We start from the raw sequence: 19824 nt of genomic DNA, 5'->3' as shown, positions 1-19824 counted from the left end.
CAGTCGGGCCGGTTCTACAATCGGAATGAAACTGGACTCACTGGTGACGGTGGCAGAGAAGAGGACTGTTGACAAACTAGTGAGCATCCTGGATGATGCCAGTCACCCTCTGCATAGCGTTATCAGTAGCCAGAGGAGCCTGTTCAGTGCTAGACTGCTTCATCCCAAGTGCAGGACTAATAGACTCAAGAACTCCTTTGTCCCACACGCCATTAGACTGTACAACTCCTCTCTGGGGCGGGGGGTACAAGGATGACAGGGGATGCAAAACAATAACAGTGCAATACGTTTTTATAACATGGTCACTACTGCCTATTTTCTCTTGTTATATTTTTATTTTACTGTTATATTTTTATTCCCATTGTTGCTTTTTATTTGTTATTCTTATTGTAATATTTCTTTATTTTGTTTCCATTTAAACCCCCATTATTTACTTTTTACTTTTTTTTAAATTGATCTCAACTCTGTACACTGCTGCTGGAATTTTAATTTTCCCGAAGGAACTCTCCTGAAGGAATCAATAAAGTACTATTTATCCATCTATCTATCTATCTATCTATCTATCTATCTATCTATCTATCTATCTATCTATCTATCTATCTATCTATCTATCTATCTATCTATCTATCTATCTATCTGTCTATCTGTCTGTCTGTCTGTATGTCTATCTATCTATCCGATCGATCATCTATCGATCGATCGATCTATCTATCTAATATTTTGAGAATGTTTGACATTGCCTAACTATGAATACATCCATTTATTTGAATAGCAACATTTTTTTCAAAATATAGGTAATAAAACAGTTTTTCTTGATGATATGATTGGGTTGGTATTGGATTTTTTCAAAACGGTTGAAAATTTGTACGTAGTAACATTGTGAATTTAAGTGGGTATTTCGGTATTCATGAAATTTCGGGAAACCTGGAATTCGTATGAAAAGAAAATGGTAGGTTTGTTGTCCCAAATAAAAATAGGAATTTGAAGGTGGAATGTTCAAAAACAGTTGAAAAATGTGGACTGTAATAATTTACCAGAAAGAGGTGAAAATAGGGCTTTCAAAAGCATGAATTCCTGGATTTTTTTACCTTGGAAAATGGTAGTTGGATTGTCCAAGGTGTGTGGATGGTGGAATGGTTCAAATCGGTTGACAAATGTGTAAATTGTGCGAGTTCGAAAAATGGCCAATTCATTTTCAATGGGGAAAACCGGGAATTCTGAGTAATGTAGGTTATTAAAACACAATTTTTGGGGGGAGCTCACGATTCCCAGTCGAGCCAAACATTTCGATAATTGAACGGTTCCGATCGGATGAAAACTGTTTTGCGGCGGAATAATAAATAGATCAAATTTATTTTAATATAATAACGAATGTACAAGGCTTATCAAAAATAGTGCAGTGTTTATTAGAGAAAAGTAAAAAGATCATCAAATGAAAATGAGTTGGTACACTCACAGTGCCAGATGAGTTAGTCATTTCACAGCGTTCATCAGATTGATACCCTAAGGGAAATAACTGTTCTTATGACGGGTTGTTATGGTGGCTTATAGTTTTCATCCTAAACAATTACTGAATGCAAAATAATATATTAGATGGGTTGTTTCCACTTGTCTCACTATGATTTAATCCTGATGTTTAATTAACCGTGTTTTAATAGAATGCCCAATTTGGTTGCAGCCAGCAGAGGCTCAACCAATCTATCTTCTGATTGGCTAATGACAGTTATGTATATTTAAAATCTGTACAGCAACCTTCCATGTTGTTTCTCCCCTTCAGTTCTACGCGCCGTGGTGCGGCTACTGTAAGAAACTCGAGCCCATATGGCACGAAGTGGGCGCCGAGCTGAGGGTCTCCGGGTCGCCAGTCCGCGTGGGGAAGATGGACGCCACTGCTTATTCCGGTGAGTCCATGCGAAGTTTGTCACGAAACACAAAAAAACTGTCTTCTGATTGGAGGATTTTTCTGTGTGTTAGGAATGTCGTCAGAGTTTGGTGTGCGTGGCTATCCTACGATAAAGCTGTAAGTGTCACTTTGCATTTCTTTGTATTGAAGCAAGAACACAATTCATTTTGAGTTATGAAAAAAATGTGTTTGAGGAAATTTAAGTCCAAGGTGAAATCTGAACGTATCCCATTTTGGTGATTTTTGATGATCCATATGTTAAGGTTGTAATCTCTGCTAAGGTAATGTATGTCAGGTTCAATAATTTTTATTGGTGCATTTCAGGGGAAATTTTAAAACTTTTTTTTCATGGTAAAAACACTAACCCTATTGATTTTTTTCACGCCATCCAGTCCAAAGTTTTTGAAGTAATGGTGGTCAGAGGTCGCACAGCTATAACTGGTGTGTAGTAGGGCTGGGCGATATGGACGAAAAAGTATATCTCAATATATTTTTACTTGAACTCTATATTCGATATTTATCTCTATATTTTTCGGTGACAGTACACATATAAAGATATTCATTTTTGAGCGAGATTCAGTGAAATTGAAGTGAATGATAACTGTACTGTGAACAGTCAGTGACACTTTTATTAACCTGTTAGTCAAGATGGGTATTAACAGCAGAGAACATAAACTGTTTAAGTAGTACAGAATTACATAACACAAATAAGATAGAATATTATTGTAATGGACTTCCTGCCGTCCTTGTGTGGGTTGCGGGGACACTTGACACATGACGCATCATAGCAGCATTGATTTATTGTTTCAACCAATCTGTTGTCTACTGGCCCTTTTGTCGCGTCGCTTTTCAGTGCGCTCTTCCGGCCTGTCGGCTGCCACTGCACGCCTTTCGGCGTCCGGGATTTGCGTCCGCTGCGGGGGTGCGTCATCGCTCTTGTGGTGTGGGTTGTCGCGCTAATGGTCTGCTGCCTGGTGTTTCCTCCTCCGTGCTCCTCTCTCGCTCGTTCCTCCCTCGCCCTTTTTGTACTCTAGCAGCAGATAGACAGACTGTGAGCAGGTGTGTAGTATACGCACCTGTCTTAGATTGCTGCCGCAGTGTCGCTCCGCGTGTGCCTCCAGGTGGGCCCGCGCTGCTGCTTTTTTCCGCCCGTTGTCGGCCTGTCGGCGGTGTCTCTCCACAATTATTTCTACGTAAAATAAATAACATAGCTTTGCAAATAATACAAAATGTATCAAACTATGATAAAAAAAAATACATTTGCGGGCACGCACTTTGATTTCTCTTTGTGGTTTGATGACCCGCCCTATCTCGCCACTGATTGGCAGATCCCTAACCAATCGTGACTCATCAACCGTTCATGGATGTTCTTATACGGGCAAGCATGTCTTGGAAGGAAGAAAGGGAGGGGTTTAGTAGCCCATGGAGAGGGAGCGGGGAAGAACAAGGAACACAGCAAATAAGCAGCGTTTGTTAATTTTGATGTGAAATAAATTATATCGATATTACAATATTTTCTTAATTCATCCATCCATCCATTTTCTACTATCCTTGTCCCTTTTGGGGTTGCGGGGGGTGCTGGAGTCTATCTCAGCTGCATTCGGGCGGAAGGCGGTGTACACCCTGGACACTCACATTCACACACTAGGGCCAATTTTAGTGTTGCCAATCAACTTATCCCCAGGTGCATGTTATTGGAGCTGGGAGGAAGCCGGAGTACCCGGAGGGAACCCACGCAGTCAGTGGGAAAACATGCAAACTCCACACAGAAAGATCCCGAGCCCGGGATTGAACTCAGGACCTTCGTATTGTGAGGCACATGCACTAACCCCTGTACCACCGTGCTTAATTTATATCGTGTTTAAAAATATATCGATATATCTTACAAACTCGATATATCGACCAGCCCTAGCGTGTAGGGATGGGTATCGAATTCTGTAATTTCAAAAGCACCAACTGAATTATGTCAGTCCTACTAGGTATATTCACATAAAATACACTGGGTGTATTTTATGTAAGTACATTAGGTGTATTCACATAAAATCAAACTGTGCCATATTTTGATACCTTTTGTTGCACGTGATGTCATATCCGGTTGTAGACTCGTTGCCTCCGGTTGCCGACTAAACACCGGCTCATGTAACGAATCACTCAAGCAGCGCTCAGAGCGGACTCAGCCAAATTCCCTATAAGTAATGTTACAATTTTCAACACCAACAAAACAAATGTGCTTGGTAGAATACACTCAAATGTAAAGTAAGCGTCCACTCTTCCAAAATGCGCTAGCTTGATGCTAATTTTACCACAGTGCTACAGCAACAGACGAAAAGACTATGTCTGACTTTGTTTTTACAACTGGGAAAAAAATGCACTTTGAGATGTTAGATATTTGAGACACTAGTGATTTAGGGCTATATAAGTAAACATTGATTGATTGATAGATATTACAATCCATCCATTTTCTACGGCTAGTCCCTCTCGGGAAGCGTCTCCCAGCTGCATTCGGGCAGAAGGCGGGGTACACCCTAAGCAAGGGCCAACAAAGATTGACAGACAACATTCACACTCACATTCACACACCAGGGACCATTTAGTGTTGCCAGTCAACCTATTCCCAGGTGCATGTCTTTGGAGGTGGGATGAAGCTAGAGTACCCTGAGGGAACCCACGCAGTCATTGGAAGAGAAATGCCAACTTGACACAGAAAGACCCCGAGCCTGGGATTGAACCCACGACCTTCTTTTTTGGGAGGCACGCGCACTAACCCTGTGTCACCGTGCTGCATGTTAAGTATGATTTTTGCTGACAAAAATGTGTCTGTTTTATTTTTTTGTTTATTTCTTTAGGATATTTACTTTCCAATTACAGTACAATGGTACATTTTATACCAATGAGAAATAAAATTAAATGGTTACTTGCAATATTATTATATATTATAATTACATTATGATAGCTGTATAGTTTTATCGATTAATTTTTTCAGTTTAAGGGCATGATGTAGACAAAATATGCATAAAGCTAGATATGTTTAGGTAAATGATTGCATATGGTTTTATTGTGTGGCACTTTAAAACAAGAATATGTTGATTGACAGTCTAAAAGTATTGTCTTCCTTCACTTGTTATTTTCGCAGTTTTATGCATTTGTAAGTATAAAATATGAAAATCCTGAATTGAATCGCAACTGTAATTTTTGGAGAGAAATTTGCAATTGTTTTTTTTTCCTCATTATCGGGCAGCCCCAACGCCATATTGATTGAAGTTTTTTCAAAGGATGAAAATGGATAAATTGTTAATATACTACAGTTAGCATGCTACTACTTAGCAAGATAGTGCTAAATAATAAAATGTGCAACAGCAGTTATATAATAATTTTACATAATGCTGTGTTGATATACACTTTTGGAAAGGATGAAAATGGCTAACAAGTTCACAGTTAGCAATTTAAGGTGGCGCCAAGTACCAAAGTGCTAAAGCGATTCATAGTGACTTAACGTCAGTGATTTCCATCCCATCCATCCATTTTCTACCGCTTATTCCCTTTGGGGTTGTGGGGGGCGCTGGTGCCTATCTCAGCTACAATCGGGCGGAAGGCAGGGTATACCCTGGACAAGTCGCCCCCTCATCGCAGGGCCAACACAGATAGACAACATTCACACTCACATTCACACACTCGGGCCAATTTACTGTTGCCAATCAACCAATCCCCAGGTGCATGTCTTTGGAAGTGGGAGGAAGCCGGAGTAACCGGAGGGAACCCACGCATTCACGGGAAGGACATGATCCTGAGCCCGGGATTGAACCCTGACTACTTAGGACTTTCGTATTGTGAGGCAGACGCACTAACCTCTCTTCCACCGTGAAGCCATAGTGATTTACGTATACATTTTGATTATAAGTAAAATGCTAAGATGCTCACTGTCAGCATGCTACCACCTAACAAGATGGCGCTAAATACCAAAATGCTACAGCTCTTCTATAATAATTTTACATCATGTCATGTAGATTTCCACTTTAATAAAATATAAAAATGGCTAACATGCTCACAGTTAGAGCGCTACCACCTCGTAAGATAGAGCTAAATACCAAAGTGCTGCAGTAGTTTTATAGTGATTTTACGTCATGCCATGCAAACGAATAGTTTTAATATAAGCAAAATGATGAGCAAAATGCTAACATGCTCACAGTTAGCATGCTGTCGCTTAACAAGATGGTGCTGAATATCAAAGTGCTACAACAGTTCTGTAGTAATTTTACGTTATGCCATGTAGATTTACACTTTTTTCAAGGATTAAAGACAGCTAAAATGCTAACATGCTCACAGCTAGCATGCTACCACCTAGTAAAATAGCGCCAAAAACAAAAGTGCTACAGGCTGTTCTGGAGTGATTTGACATAACGCCATTGTAGATTTACACTATTTGAAAGGATGGTTAACATGCTAACAGTTGGCCAGTTACTACTACGATTCTCTGGCCAAAAAGTTTTGATTTTCATCCAAACCTTTAAAGATCAAAAATGATAACCAGACTACATTGGTAAAACTTGAAATACCGTAATTTCCGGACTATAAGGCGCACCTGACTAAGCCGCACCAGCTAAATTTAGGGGAAAATACAGATTGCTCCATATATAAGCCACACCCGACTATAAGCTGCCGGCGTTTTGATGTGTAATTACCGTAGTATATAGGGGTTCCTGCTACCACGGAGGGGATTGTCGGGACAGAGATGACTGGTTGGGAATGCAAATCGTCCCATTTATTAACAATAAATCATTCAATCAAACGTTCACATCTTTGACATGGTGAACAGTATTTGTGCAGAGTACAAATAATACAACGGTGCAAAGTAATACAAAGTACTCGCCTGTAACACGGCAGTAAAAGTGCAGTCCCGCAGCCGTATACGTTATCAAAATAACCAGCCTACTACCGGTATATGAAAAGTCAGTTGTTAATCATTGTGTCATCGTCTTCCTCCTGCGTACTAAAACCACCGAAATCCTCTTCGTCGGTGTCGGGGAAGAACAGGTCCAAAATGGCGTTGTCAGCCACTCTCTCTCTCCTTTGTTCTCCCTCTCAAAACCTTCCTCTTCGGCAGTGGAATCAACGGCTCTGGCTTTGTCAGCCGTTACGCCGTCCTCTTCATCATCACGACGCAGCAGTCCAGCTTTTCGAAAGCCGTTGATGATCGTGGATGTTTTCACACTTTTCCATGCCGTCAGGATCCACTGGCAGACTTGAGCAAAAGTTGCTTTTCGCATGTGACCAGTTTTGGTGAATGATTTCTCACTGTTAGTCATCCATGCCTCCCACTGAACTCGTAGTGCCACTTTAAAAGCACGATTCACACTGATGTCCAGTGGCTGCAAATGCTTCGTTGTGCCCCCAGGAATCACAGCTGGAAGAGAGTTTGTGATCTTGATGGCTGCTTTCACAGAATCTGTTATATGGGCCCTCATGCTGTCCAAAATGGGCCGTGCTTTTTTTTTGCGAAAAAATCCGCCCAGGTTGCTTGCCATAGCACTCATTCAGCCATTCGTTCATAACGCTTTCCATCATCCACCCTTTCTGGTTGACTTTTACGGAGATGTCTTTCGGGAATTTTTCATTTGGTATTGTAATCCGTTTAAAAATCACCATCGGTGGAAGCTTTAGTCCGGATGTTGTGCAGCCCAGAACACAAGTGAAATGTGTTCTCTCATGGCCAGTTGTTCTCAGTGTGATGGACGTTTCACCTTTTTTGTTAACAGTCCTTGTGAGAGGCAAGTCAAAGGACAGAGGCACTTCATCCATGTTTATTATCTCGTCCGGTCCGATGGAATATTCGTCTATCTTTCTTTGTGTGAATTCGCGGGAGTTTGTTATTTTCTTCTTGTGGTCGGGAGGTAGTTGCTGACTCAGAGTCGTCTGTGCCCTAATGGACAGTCCTTTTCGTCTCATAAATCTGAGACACCATCATGGTCCACCTCTAAAATCTTCAATATTCATTTCTTTGGCAGTTGTTTGGGCTTTCAGTCGGATCTGCACAGTGGAAACACCCCGGCCGTCTGCTCTCTGTGCGTTCACCCAGTCCTCAAGAAAGTTTTCAAGTTCCGGCCATCTGCTTTTATTACCTCCTGAAGGATATTTTTGTCTTTTTGCATTGAATCAGTTCTTCATGCTGCCCTCTCCAACGTCTCACCATTGATTCATTGATGTCAAGGGTACGTGCAGCAGCTCTATTTCCTTCTTTGACAGCCAGATCGATTGCCTTTAACTTAAAAGCAGCATCATACGCACTTCTCTGTTTGTTTTCCATATTGAGGGTGTTTGCATGAACACTTCCTTCGCGCAAACTGTCGCTGACGCTCTCCTACTCTTTGTTTTGCTCTCGTTACCTGGCGCCAGATGTCTGCCTCGGTCTCGCGCATCCTCGGTAGTGCGCGCCCCTGGTTACCGTAAGCCGCACCATTGTATAAGCCGCAGGGACCAGAACGAGGGAAAAAAGTAGCGGCTTATAGTCCTGAGATTACGGTACTTGTTATTAGCATTTGTGCTCTTGCTTCACACTACATCATACTTTATTTGATTACATGACTAACTGGTGTAGCCTCTGTCATACTCTCAGAGTTGGTCTTTTGCATCTGAAGCATCTCTCATCAAGTGTAGATTCTGTCATTGTCAGTCTGTTGCTCCAGAGGTTTGTCCTGCTCAGAAATATCCTTCAGGAGAGAACGCTGTACTGTTATTGTTGTCCCCCGAGCCTAATAAAGCAAGAACCTCGCTGGCTATATTCACCTTAAATTCTATTATGTTGTCTTAATGAAATGCGACTGTTTTCACATAAAGTGGAGCTCCAACAGCTTGAGCCTAGCTTGATATATTATACGGCGTGTACACTTTTGTTTTATGAAGCGAGGTGATGGCCAGCTGCTGCAGTACAGGTCTCCCATCGTAGTTTCATCAAGCTCATTTGGGAGACGGCGAAAGGTTCATAACATTTGAAACCAGAGAAGGGATTGGACATCCATCGGAGGACAGCAGATCTCTCCCCTGTGGTACCCGCTTGATTTAGCCTTTTTCTCCCCACCTCCCCTTAGAGGTTTATAAGCAATGATGCAACTGCACTGAACCTCACACCACACTAAAGCTCTATGAAATGCATTATAATAACTGTAAAACATACTGACATTGACTTAAAAAGAGATTAATAAAATTAAAAACAATTATTAAAAAAATGAGACTAAGAAAATCCACACAAAGTGTATTCTAATTATTCAAAACACAACAAAAAAATAGCTTAAGGTCATAACTCACGGGCTAATATTGTATTAATGTTGTAGACATCATGATTCAATTACTCACAATTTTTTAAAAATCCTACCAATGTGTCCAAACATTTTCCACTTGACCAAATTCCCCCCAATATTGGAGACACTTTGTATTTATAACTTTTTTTTTATTGGTGAATAAACGTGCTAAAAATCAAAAGTAGGTTAAAAAATGATCAGCCAAAAAAGAACAGCTTGTATCTAAGCTTTGTGTTATATTTTTTTAAAATGTGAATTTTTGGTTTTAAGGCATTTAATAGTGGTTCACAAACATTTTTTCACCAAGCACCACCTCAGAAGAAACTCTCCAACTTCCACCGTGACGACCAACTTTAAAATACAGTATTGTAGGCCAAAGTATTCATTAAAAACAAGGCAAACATTTTATTCAACAAGTATATTGAATATTGTTGGCCACTGTAACATTAAACACAGTTTGAACAGTAACACTGTGTTTGAATAAAGGAAAATAAAACCTTACTTTAATCAAGTGATTCAATGGAGCCTACCACACATTGAGAATAACTTATACAAATTCTAAAAGTATAATTACAAATGAAATGTACCCCCCCCAAACAAGACACACACACACTACACCCATACAAAAATATATCTGTCAAATAGTACAGGTAAATCTATTAACGTAAAGGCACAGACAACTGTATTTACTGCCTCCTGGTTGCCCTCCAAGAAATATAACTATTATTAAAAATAACAAAGACTTATTAGTTATCTACATGGCGTTTTAGTCCGTGTTAAAGTGGAGATTCATCTCTTTACCATATTTAAGGAAAGCACCACATACTGTATTTATCGCCTTGTTATGTTTAACTAAGCAATTCATTTTTTGTATTAGTGTGATCTCTTAACATTCCGCATCTTTCTCGTTATATTTGATGTGGATGTTTTTATTTTAATGAGGCGTAGTCCTCCTCCATGTTATTTTCAGAATAAGCTGTACGCTGCACACATTTTCAACACCCCTCCAAAAGTCAAAGACTGTATTAAAGGCCTACTGAAATGAGATTTTCTTATTTAAACGGGGATAGCAGGTCCATTCTATGGGTCACACTGGATCATTTCGTGATATTGCCATATTTTTGCTGAAAGGATTTAGTAGAGAACATCCACGATAAAGTTCGCAACTTTTGCTTGCTAACAGAAAAGCCCTGCCTCTACCGGAAGTCGCAGACGATGGCGTCACATGTTTGATGGCTCCTCACATATTCACATTGTTTTTAAAGGAAGCCTCCAACAAAAAGTGCTATTCGGACCGAGAAAACGACAATTTCCCCATTAATTTAAGCGAGGATGAAAGGTACGTGTTTGAGGATATTGATAGCGACGGACTAGAAAAAAAAAACGCGATTGCATTGGGACGGATTCCGATGTTTTTAGACACATTTACTAGGTTAATTCTGGGAAATCCCTTATCTTTCTATTGTGTTCCTAGTGTTTTAGTGAGTTTAATATTACCTGATAGTCGGAAGGGTGTCTCCACGGGTGTCTTGACGCGCAGTGTCTCAGGGGAGTCGACTGCAGCTATGGACTGCACAAGCTCAGCTTTTCTCCGGTAAGAACTGACTTTTTAACCACAAATTTCTCACCAAAACCTGCTGGTTGACATGTGGTCGGGATCCATGTTCTCTTGACCACGCTCTGATCCATAGGAAAGTTTCACCTCCAGTGTGGCTAAAGCTTCCCAACTCCATCTTTCTACTGTGACTTCTCCAATATTAATTGAACAAATTGCAAAAGATTCAGCAACACAGACGTCCAAAAAACTGTATAATTATGCCGTCAAAGCAGACGACATTTAGCTGTTTGTGTGCGCAGCGCTCATACTTCCTAAAAACCCGTGACGTCTTGCGTACACGTCATCATTACACAACGTTTCGAAGACAAAACTCCCGGGAAGTTTAAAATTGCAATTTAGTAAACTAAATAGGCCGTATTGGCATGTGTTGCAATGTTAATATTTCATCATTGATATATAAACAATCAAACTGTGTGGTGGGTAGTAGTGGGTTTCAGTAGGCCTTTAAGTCTAGTAAACATAACTTTTTGCATTTTTCTTGCAGGTTAAAGGGTGACCTGGCCTATAATTACAAGGGTCCGAGAACAAAAGATGGCATTATAGAGTTTGCCAATAGGGTGGCAGGGTAAGTGCTGATGCCTCCTTAAAAGATGATGGAGAAATAAATCTCTAATTCTCACTAGTCACTGCTGGGCATATTTATCTCATCACTGTCTGGTAATATGGCCGCTTACCACTAGATGGGGTTACTGTTTCACAAATCACACATTACATTTGCTTACAGTTTTCAGTCTGCTTTGACTGACAGAACATTTTATTACATTTCTCATGTTTCGTTGCCTTATTTTAATCTTTCAATCCTCCTCTGCAGGCCAGCTGTTCGAGCATTGCCCAGTAAGCAAATGTTTGAGCACATGATGAAGAGACATGATGTGCTGTTTGTGTACGTTGGCGGCGATTCCCCCCTCAAAGTAAGCACCTCACTTACTTTTTACTGATAGGCTGCTGCATCATTTACAGTGTGCATGCAGTAATTGAAATTAACAAATTCTGTCGCTGTAGGAGAAGTACAACGACGTTGCCACCGAGCTCATCGTCTATACTTACTTCTTCTCTGCCCATGAGGATGTCTTGCCAGAGGTAACGGTTTCCTTGTTTTTGTCCAATGTATGCTTAAAGATGTAATTGGGATTGATTTTATATGGTAATTTATATTTGGATTCATAAATGTCTATATGACTTCCGTGAAAACACACATTCATAGGTGAATAACAAAGAATGTACGTAATCTAAAAAATTATATTAACAATATTTGATATTATAAAATGATTAAATACATAAAAATATAAAAATAGTGGGGCTATTATTAATAAATGAAATGGAAAATAAAACAAAATAAATTAAGAGCCTAAGAACATTTTAAATAGGTCAGTACAAAGCCTTATTTAAAATGGTGTCAATTTAATCTTTTATTAAAAAAGAAAAAAATCAGTAATTAATGGTGCTCAGCATGACTATTGTATTTGTAAAGTACACTTTGATAAACTTTATCCATCACCAAGGCACATTTTTTGATCACAAAAGCTCAATTGCAGGAAGAAAATATAAAAAGCACTAGAAAAGAAGGATAAAAATAAGATAGTAAACATACTAACTGTACAAAATAAATAACAAAATAGTACCAACTATACAAAAGCAATAATAAAATAAACTAAATCAAAATAAATATATCAATCTTTTTGTATATTGTATTTTAAATTAGGGCTGTAAGTGATTACTTTTTAAATCAGATTAGTCATCAACTTGAATTGAGATTAATCATGATTAATAACAGTTTATTTGCTTAAAAAAATGAAATATGCTGAAGAAAATAACCAGTATTTGGATACAAATTCAATTTTGTTGTCAGAATGTCATTAAGGAATGTTTTTTTTAATGTTTTACTTAACTGCAAGTCATTGATTTAGTCGCCATTGACAGGTGAATTAAGTGCACATTTTGAAAGTCTTTGCAATAATATGGCAAACTGGGTCGTAAGTTATGATGTAAAATATGTTTAAAGATAATGTAATAGACACCCATAAACAACCTTACTTAGTGTACCATTTACATTTGCATTTACTTTTCCTTAGTTTAACCAGTTGCTCAAACAAACAAGCTTAATTACCTTTTTAGATGACAGTGCTGATCTCGTTTTGTGTGCAAACTACTTCCAGGGTAGTTTGGAAGACGGTAGTTGGCGACAAGAACGACATCTTGCAGCACTTGGTCTTCACAGATGTTAAGTGGCCTACATGTGGTGGCTGTCCATTTCAAAAAGGCATTGTTTGCTCATCTGTGGTAAATGCAGATAAAGTCAGCCAGCATAGTTTTTTATCTTCTGTCTGCGTCCATGTAGCATTAATGCTAGCGGCGCCATCCTCACGTTCATGTTTTGCTTTAAGATGCTATTGTAAACTTGATGTGTGCCGACGATAAGGAAATTTGTCGCTGCGATAACAACTGATTACCTCAGTATCATATAAAGTTCTGTATGAGTTTGTTTTGAAGGGCGCAGAGCACTCCGGCGGTCAAAACAAACAATGTGATAAAACTCTATTCATTTATGATAACCCGTTAATATTTTTATTAATCACACTAGTTAACGTGTTAATGTTGACGTCCCTATTTTAATTCTGATAAATATTATACAGCGTGGCGCAGTGGAAGAGTGGCCGTGCGCAACCCGAGGGTCCCTGATTCAATCCCCACCTAGTACCAACCTCGTCACGTCCGTTGTGTCCTGAGCAAGACACTTCACCCTTGCTCCTGATGCGTGCTGGTTAGCGCCTTGCATGGCAGCTCCCTCCATCAGTGTGTGAATGGGTAAATGTAGAAGTAGTGTCAAAGCGCTTTGAGTACCTTGAAGGTAGAAAAGCGCTATACAAGTACAACCCATTTATCATTTATTATTTACTCAACTGTATATGTAGGCTCTACATGCAGTCATTGCAGGCTCACAGTCTCGTTTGTTGTTCTCCATGTAAGCAAAACACAAATTTCTTTAAAACATGTTTTTGTTTTCAGTCTGTCACCTTGCCAGAGCTCCCTGCGGTCATCGTCTTTAAAGACGACGCCTACTTCACATATGATGGTAAGTCTTGCTCCCCTCCCTAATCTGGCACTAAAGTAGGTCGTCCGCCGTTCTGTCAACACGTTCCCCCCCACGAAACTGCATTTTTTTTCTTCATCGGTTTTTCCTTGCCATGTGCCTCGACCGCTACACTGTCTTTGGCTGCGTGTGCCGTTAGGCTCGTAAATGGCGGTTTGCTTCCCTGGTGCACTCACATAGCAGACTAGGGTGGTTGGTTTGGCGGATGTGGGCTTGGGAGACCACAGAGTTTGTGGCGTAGGGCAAATAAATAAATGGATGTGTCGGCCTGTCAAGTGTTGCTCTTCAGCCGTTACCTTCCACCACAGTCCTTAATTGGGACTGTTACTTTGTATTTTCACTGCCAGTAAGGGTTGCGGGGAATCACTGCCAATGTCTCTCTCCATGCATTTGTTGCGATAAGGGGGGTCAGGAAGTGTACACTCCTCCACAAGCCTGGGTAATGTACGTAAAAGCGGACAAAAAGCTGAGACGTTTGGCACAGAAGCAGATATTGGTTGAAAGATAGAACTGGACAATTAATAGATTTTTGATTTTGATTTTGATTATGGCTTCTCATGATTATGAAAATATAATAATCGAAAAATACAATGAAAGGACTGCAACGTGCATGCAAATTCTGAATTCTGAATGCTGTCATTGTAAAGAGAATGACAATTTTCGGGGTAAAACAATGTGTCGGGTAGTGCCTATTTATCCCTGACACACTCATGGTGGTAAAATAAGTGGGTAAAAATGGGTAAAAAAACTAAAAAAAAATGAATTGTATTTTTTTAATATTGCTATTGTTGTTTAATTTTATTGTTAGTATTGTTATTTTACTTGTTTTGGTTAGTTCATTACAATCAAAATAATTGTGATTATTATTATTGTCACAATCGTCCGGACCTAAGTCATGTCTAGCGATGGTTCTAAGGAGAAACCTAGAGACACTTACATTGTTTAAGTCATGTTTTTTAACTTTATGTAAGCAAAAAAGGTTACAAGTTTAAACTAATAATGCTGCACTGAAGCAAAAATAAACTTATTTTATGAAACATTTTTAATTTTTGGCTAACAGCTTGCTTTTTTATTGGCCCACTGCTTAAAAAAAATTGCCAAAAAAAATCACCTATTACACACAGCCTATACTTTGTTTTTACAAAGTATATTGACCTACATTGTTTTCGTTTGAACATATTTAATACACAAAATGAATTTAAGTGACTCCCATGTCCTTCAATTTTTCTCTATCTATAGCAATATTTTTTTAACCATTTTTTTCATCAGATTATTTACATTTTTGAATGTTGATAAATCATGATTAATCACAGATTATCGCTTGGTTGCATAATTTAAAATAAAATTTAAAGGGGAACTGCACTTTTAAAAAATATTCCTAATGTTCACAATCAATATGAAAGACAAAACGACAAATGTATTTTTGCCTTTTAAGCATTTTAACTCCGCTCACAATTCAGCCAAAAAGGAGGTCCTCTATTCCGCCCATACATCCTTCTAAATAATCAACCGAAAACCGCCAACAATACCCCATTAACGTTTCGGGACTTGAATATTAACCAAGTATTATTATATTGTTATTATAAGCACTAACGCAAACAAACTATTTATAGTGGTGCTGTGATTAGAGAGAGCTAAATAGCTTGTGTGGCTATATTGATATCAGCTTGTGAGCTGCTTTCTTGCCTTGGAGCTTGTGAAAGTTTATTATATCATACATAATACCTCTCACCTACATAGTAGAAGAATGAGGACATATCTGACTAGTTGCTCAACTTTGGCATCCAATCTAGACCTGGAAATGGTGAGAAAGACATGAAAAGTTGCTTAGTCTGCGCTTTGTGCCACCCTCCCTTTTTCTTCGCAACGATTATGACTCATTCGTCATCTAAACGGTATTATAGTAACATTTTATTAGTCGGCATACGAGTGACAGCAGACATTGCACAGTAAGGGCTGTTTTATTATGTTTGTTGGCTCTCATGAAGTCTGCAGTCACATGAACTGACCCGTTATTTTTGACGGCCCTCATTCTTTCCTTTTTTTTTAAAATCAAAATCTATGCTCAAATAAATCAAACTGTGACGTTACAGTTACAGGCCGACTGTTCCGACTGTAGCCTTTTGTCTCCTCTTTCTTATGATCTGTTTATTCAATGACAGCCCTTTTAGGCAGCAGACCAGAATCTGCGGTGCTCTGGTAAGGAGTCAAATCCCTTCTGCTTGTGTTTCTTCAAGATACGGCCACTATAAAAAACATTGTTGTTGATACAAAGCCTAGATTGCACAAATTCTTCACGGTTGACAACACATTTAGTTTTGTTTTATATAGACTGCATTGTTGTTGCCTGCGAGCTTGCAGTTCCTAGAAAACCTAAATCTTCTTCCCCCGTTTGGATTCCAAGCACATTTACTGCTCTCATTCTTGTGCCGATGAAGAGCGCCACGCCGTCTAAATCCAGCCTCTCGTTTTTGCGTGAATAATTCCTCTGGGCCTTGTTTATCTTTGATTGCTTTAGCACACATCAGAAGCCGCCGCAGCATTGCCTGTTTTTTAAAAATATTTTAAATAAGAGCGCAGCGTCGTGGCTTATGAATATTTAATTCCCAGGATCCTCAGTGTAATGCAACAGAAGCTGAAGCGGGTGTCTTCTGTCACTACGCCGCAGGAGGTTTTGATCATGCTGCTTGACATGAGGCTAAGGAGTGTAATTTGCAGGAAGGTCGGCGTTGATGCAATATCACATGCAGGCGTCGTCCTGCTCACCGAGGAGGCTGCTTTTTAAAACGTCTTTCTGAGTTTTAGGCCATCCCACTTAATGCTCGGCTTAAAGTCTCCTCGCTAATCTCTCCTCGTACTCGGAGTTTGACTGTGGCGCACCTCCTATGGGAACGTACAAAATGCAGCCAGCTGTGAGGCAGAATTGCTTTGCATACATATTAACTGGTGGCGTTTAAGTGACGGGCCGCTTAACACGCCATGACAGCGATTACAAGACACCCCCGCGCATCTGAAGATAATGCATGCCAATGACGTCTCTCGGCCGCAATGCCTACGTGCACGTCAGCAAAGATGCAGATGGCAGAGTCCTTGATATTTGTTGTTTTGTGAATAAACAGATTAGCAAATTTTAATTCGGTTTATTAATAATTTTTAAGCCTAACTTTACTTCGTCTGTGTTTTGTGTTCGGATCAAGAGGTCTTTGTTCGATTAGCCTTTCTCGTTGTGCATACCATCGTCCTCTCTGCTCTTGACATTGGATTCTCTCGCTCATTCCAATGTCTGTTTTATTCCTGGCTCTCATCCTTTTCCCTTGCACCCTGCTGTATTGAGATGTCCGAGACCAGCACCCAGGATGAGGGCATCTCTAATTTGTTTAAAGGTGAAGCAGATGCAGTCAGCATGTGTGTCAGGTAGCGGCGGGGCGAAGTTGATTTAGCAGCCTGCCCCCAGCCCACTGTAGGGCCTTCAGCTCGCAGCTGCCCCTGGGGGAAGAGTGTCTGCATGCAGCCCATAAATCCACAACATCTGTGGAAAGAATGCGCTGGAGTCGACTCAGCAGCTTTCTGTGCAGCACAATCTCAGCATTAATATATATGCCAGTAACAGAGAGAAGCAGTGACCTTGCGCTTGAAAAATAAAGCTCTCCAGGTTTTCTGGCGTCGTGTATAGCATCAGCCTCTCAGGTCCTTTGAGGGTCCACTTAAGAAGCACGTCAAAGTCATCGGCCCTCCTGTAATTACTCTCACGGCAGCTGTAAGGCCATGATAACTTATTAACATGTCGTAATGGGGTCCCAGTTACTTTAGAGGTTGATAATGAACGTCCTGTAGTCGCTCTTGGCGCTTTGCAGACACTCTCCTATGTTGCTATTTTTAATCCAACGGAGCTGGTTGTGCTCTGCATGTGGCCTCCAGATGTGTGAGTAGCAACATGTGGCTCTCACACGAGACAGTGCCTGTTTGTTTTTGTTGCATGTGGACAACGATGACAGTGTCACGCCATGGATTAGAATTTTTATTAGAGATTGATCTGTATGTTTTTTTTCAGGACTAATACCGAGTATTAGCAGTTAAGGAGGCTGATAACCAATATTTGGAGCCGATATCCATTGCAGTAAAAGTTAGGTAAACATGAATAGTATTCGTCAGTAAACCGCTAGACATGTCTTTCGGTTGTCCCCAAAATTTTTTTTAGGAATCACAGCAGCGACATAATGTTTTATGTAGCACTAATGTGGTAATTTAGCACCAAAACACATCAGGGGATTTCAAAAACATCTGTATTACGTGTCTAAGAGGAGCATCAACGTTTGCTCTTCAAAATATGGGAAATCTCCTGCATGCCTTTTGTTCTTTACGTATATAATGTCTACTACTTTTTTTAATTTTTACACAAAGTTTGGATTTTTTGCAGAGACTTCATGTCCATCTATCCATCCATTCATCTTCTACCGCTCTGATGTGTTATTTGTTTGAAACATGGAACATGAAACTGGTCGCGCTCCTTTAATGAATCACCACATTCTTAGTGTTGTGGACTGAGGCTTGTCGTGCGACTCCATTGCGGCAGTAGCGGGAAAAAAAAACTAGGAAGACACTAAGAAAAAAATAACAAAAATTGGGATTCCTGGTAAAAAAAAAAAAAAGTTTTGACAAGTTCATATAAGCATGTGGACGCTCAGCATTCCATAAGGAAAGAAGGGGGGAGGGCTTCGCTGCGTGAGCGCAGCTGTGAACTCAGCTAAACAGTCCTATAAAGAATTCTCACAAGAAATTCTGTGTCAGATATCAGAATATATTTGACAATGAAAACAGTTTTTATTCTTAAATTAATTAAAAAAAATAATTGGGCTCCAGCATCTTCTGATGCAGGGAAAACTGGCTGGTTCTTGAGCAGTGTTTATTCATATCTACTTCACTAATTATTTATGATTTTTAAATACTAGATATTTGTATATGTCTCTATATTGTATTTGCTGATGTACTTTTGTTGTAGTTGTAAAAAAAAAAAAAAGGTTTATACCGATATATGTCAAAATGCCAAATATCGGCAAATAATTGGCCGATCTTTAGTTGTTATTAACAAGTTGTGTTGATAAAAGTTTGTGTTCCTCTTTTGCAGAGTACGAGGACGGCGGTTTGTCTGGGTGGGTCAATAGAGAGCGCTTCCAAGGGTATCTGCAGATCGACGGCTTCACGCTGTACGAGCTCGGAGACACAGGTAAAATTAACTTCCTGTCATCATGATAATAAGCATTACACCCTTAATGGCTGCTCATTAGAGTTGTAAATGTTTTCTAAAATGTATACCATCCTACTCTACCTTGCAGACCTTCCCACCCGCAGGAAGCTTGGGGTGGGTGGGAGTTAAGTAGAAAGTCTTAAGCAGCAATCTTAAAGTAATGCTCTGCACAGGCATTGCTGTGCTTTCTAATATTAGATGCAGTATTTTGGCCCTTAATGAGCGCTTTCCTGTGATGACTGCTTCGATTTAGCTGCTTCCTGTTTTCGTACTTCTTCTAACAAGCACTACTACCCGGCAAACATGCATTTTAATTAGACCTAGGCTGTTGCTGATTAAAGCTGGAGATTGCTACTTTCAAAGATTACATATCGGAGTCGTGTGGTTCGCTCTTGAGTGCACACAGTTGCATGCTTCAAACGGACCCGGTGGACTACAATTTTCATGCTTTGCAGCTACATCGTAACTCATAGTGTGACATTAAGCATTGCGTCCGTGTCTTAAGTGCCTCTGTACCTGCAGCTCGCCGAGTTGTTTGACCATGTAGATAAGTTTTGTTGAAGGAGAGGTGACTGGGAAACAGGCTCGTATGTGTAGTCCACTGCAACATAAAAAAAGTGTATGGTCACATTTGTGGAACAGTTTCTATCAATCACAATAGGCTTCGGTGAATAT

The 19824-nt window shown here is 39.8% G+C and overlaps 1 protein-coding gene across 6 annotated transcripts in view; it reads left to right on the top strand.

The window, feature by feature from the left end:
* LOC133569383 (protein disulfide-isomerase TMX3-like) overlaps positions 1-19824 on the top strand; it is a 175717-nt gene that overhangs the window by 5504 nt on the left and 150389 nt on the right. For all 6 annotated transcript variants that reach the window (XM_061921672.1, XM_061921674.1, XM_061921670.1 and 3 more), the window contains exons 4-10: positions 1778-1901; positions 1975-2020; positions 11298-11378; positions 11625-11724; positions 11816-11893; positions 13820-13886; positions 19030-19128. In XM_061921672.1, coding sequence (XP_061777656.1) covers positions 1778-1901; positions 1975-2020; positions 11298-11378; positions 11625-11724; positions 11816-11893; positions 13820-13886; positions 19030-19128 — 595 coding nt within the window. The remainder of the gene's footprint in view (positions 1-1777; positions 1902-1974; positions 2021-11297; positions 11379-11624; positions 11725-11815; positions 11894-13819; positions 13887-19029; positions 19129-19824) is intronic.

This window comes from Nerophis ophidion, linkage group LG15 (assembly GCF_033978795.1).
Source record: "Nerophis ophidion isolate RoL-2023_Sa linkage group LG15, RoL_Noph_v1.0, whole genome shotgun sequence".
Taxonomy (NCBI): Eukaryota; Metazoa; Chordata; class Actinopteri; order Syngnathiformes; family Syngnathidae; genus Nerophis; species Nerophis ophidion.
This window is presented reverse-complemented; position numbering and strand designations above follow the sequence as displayed.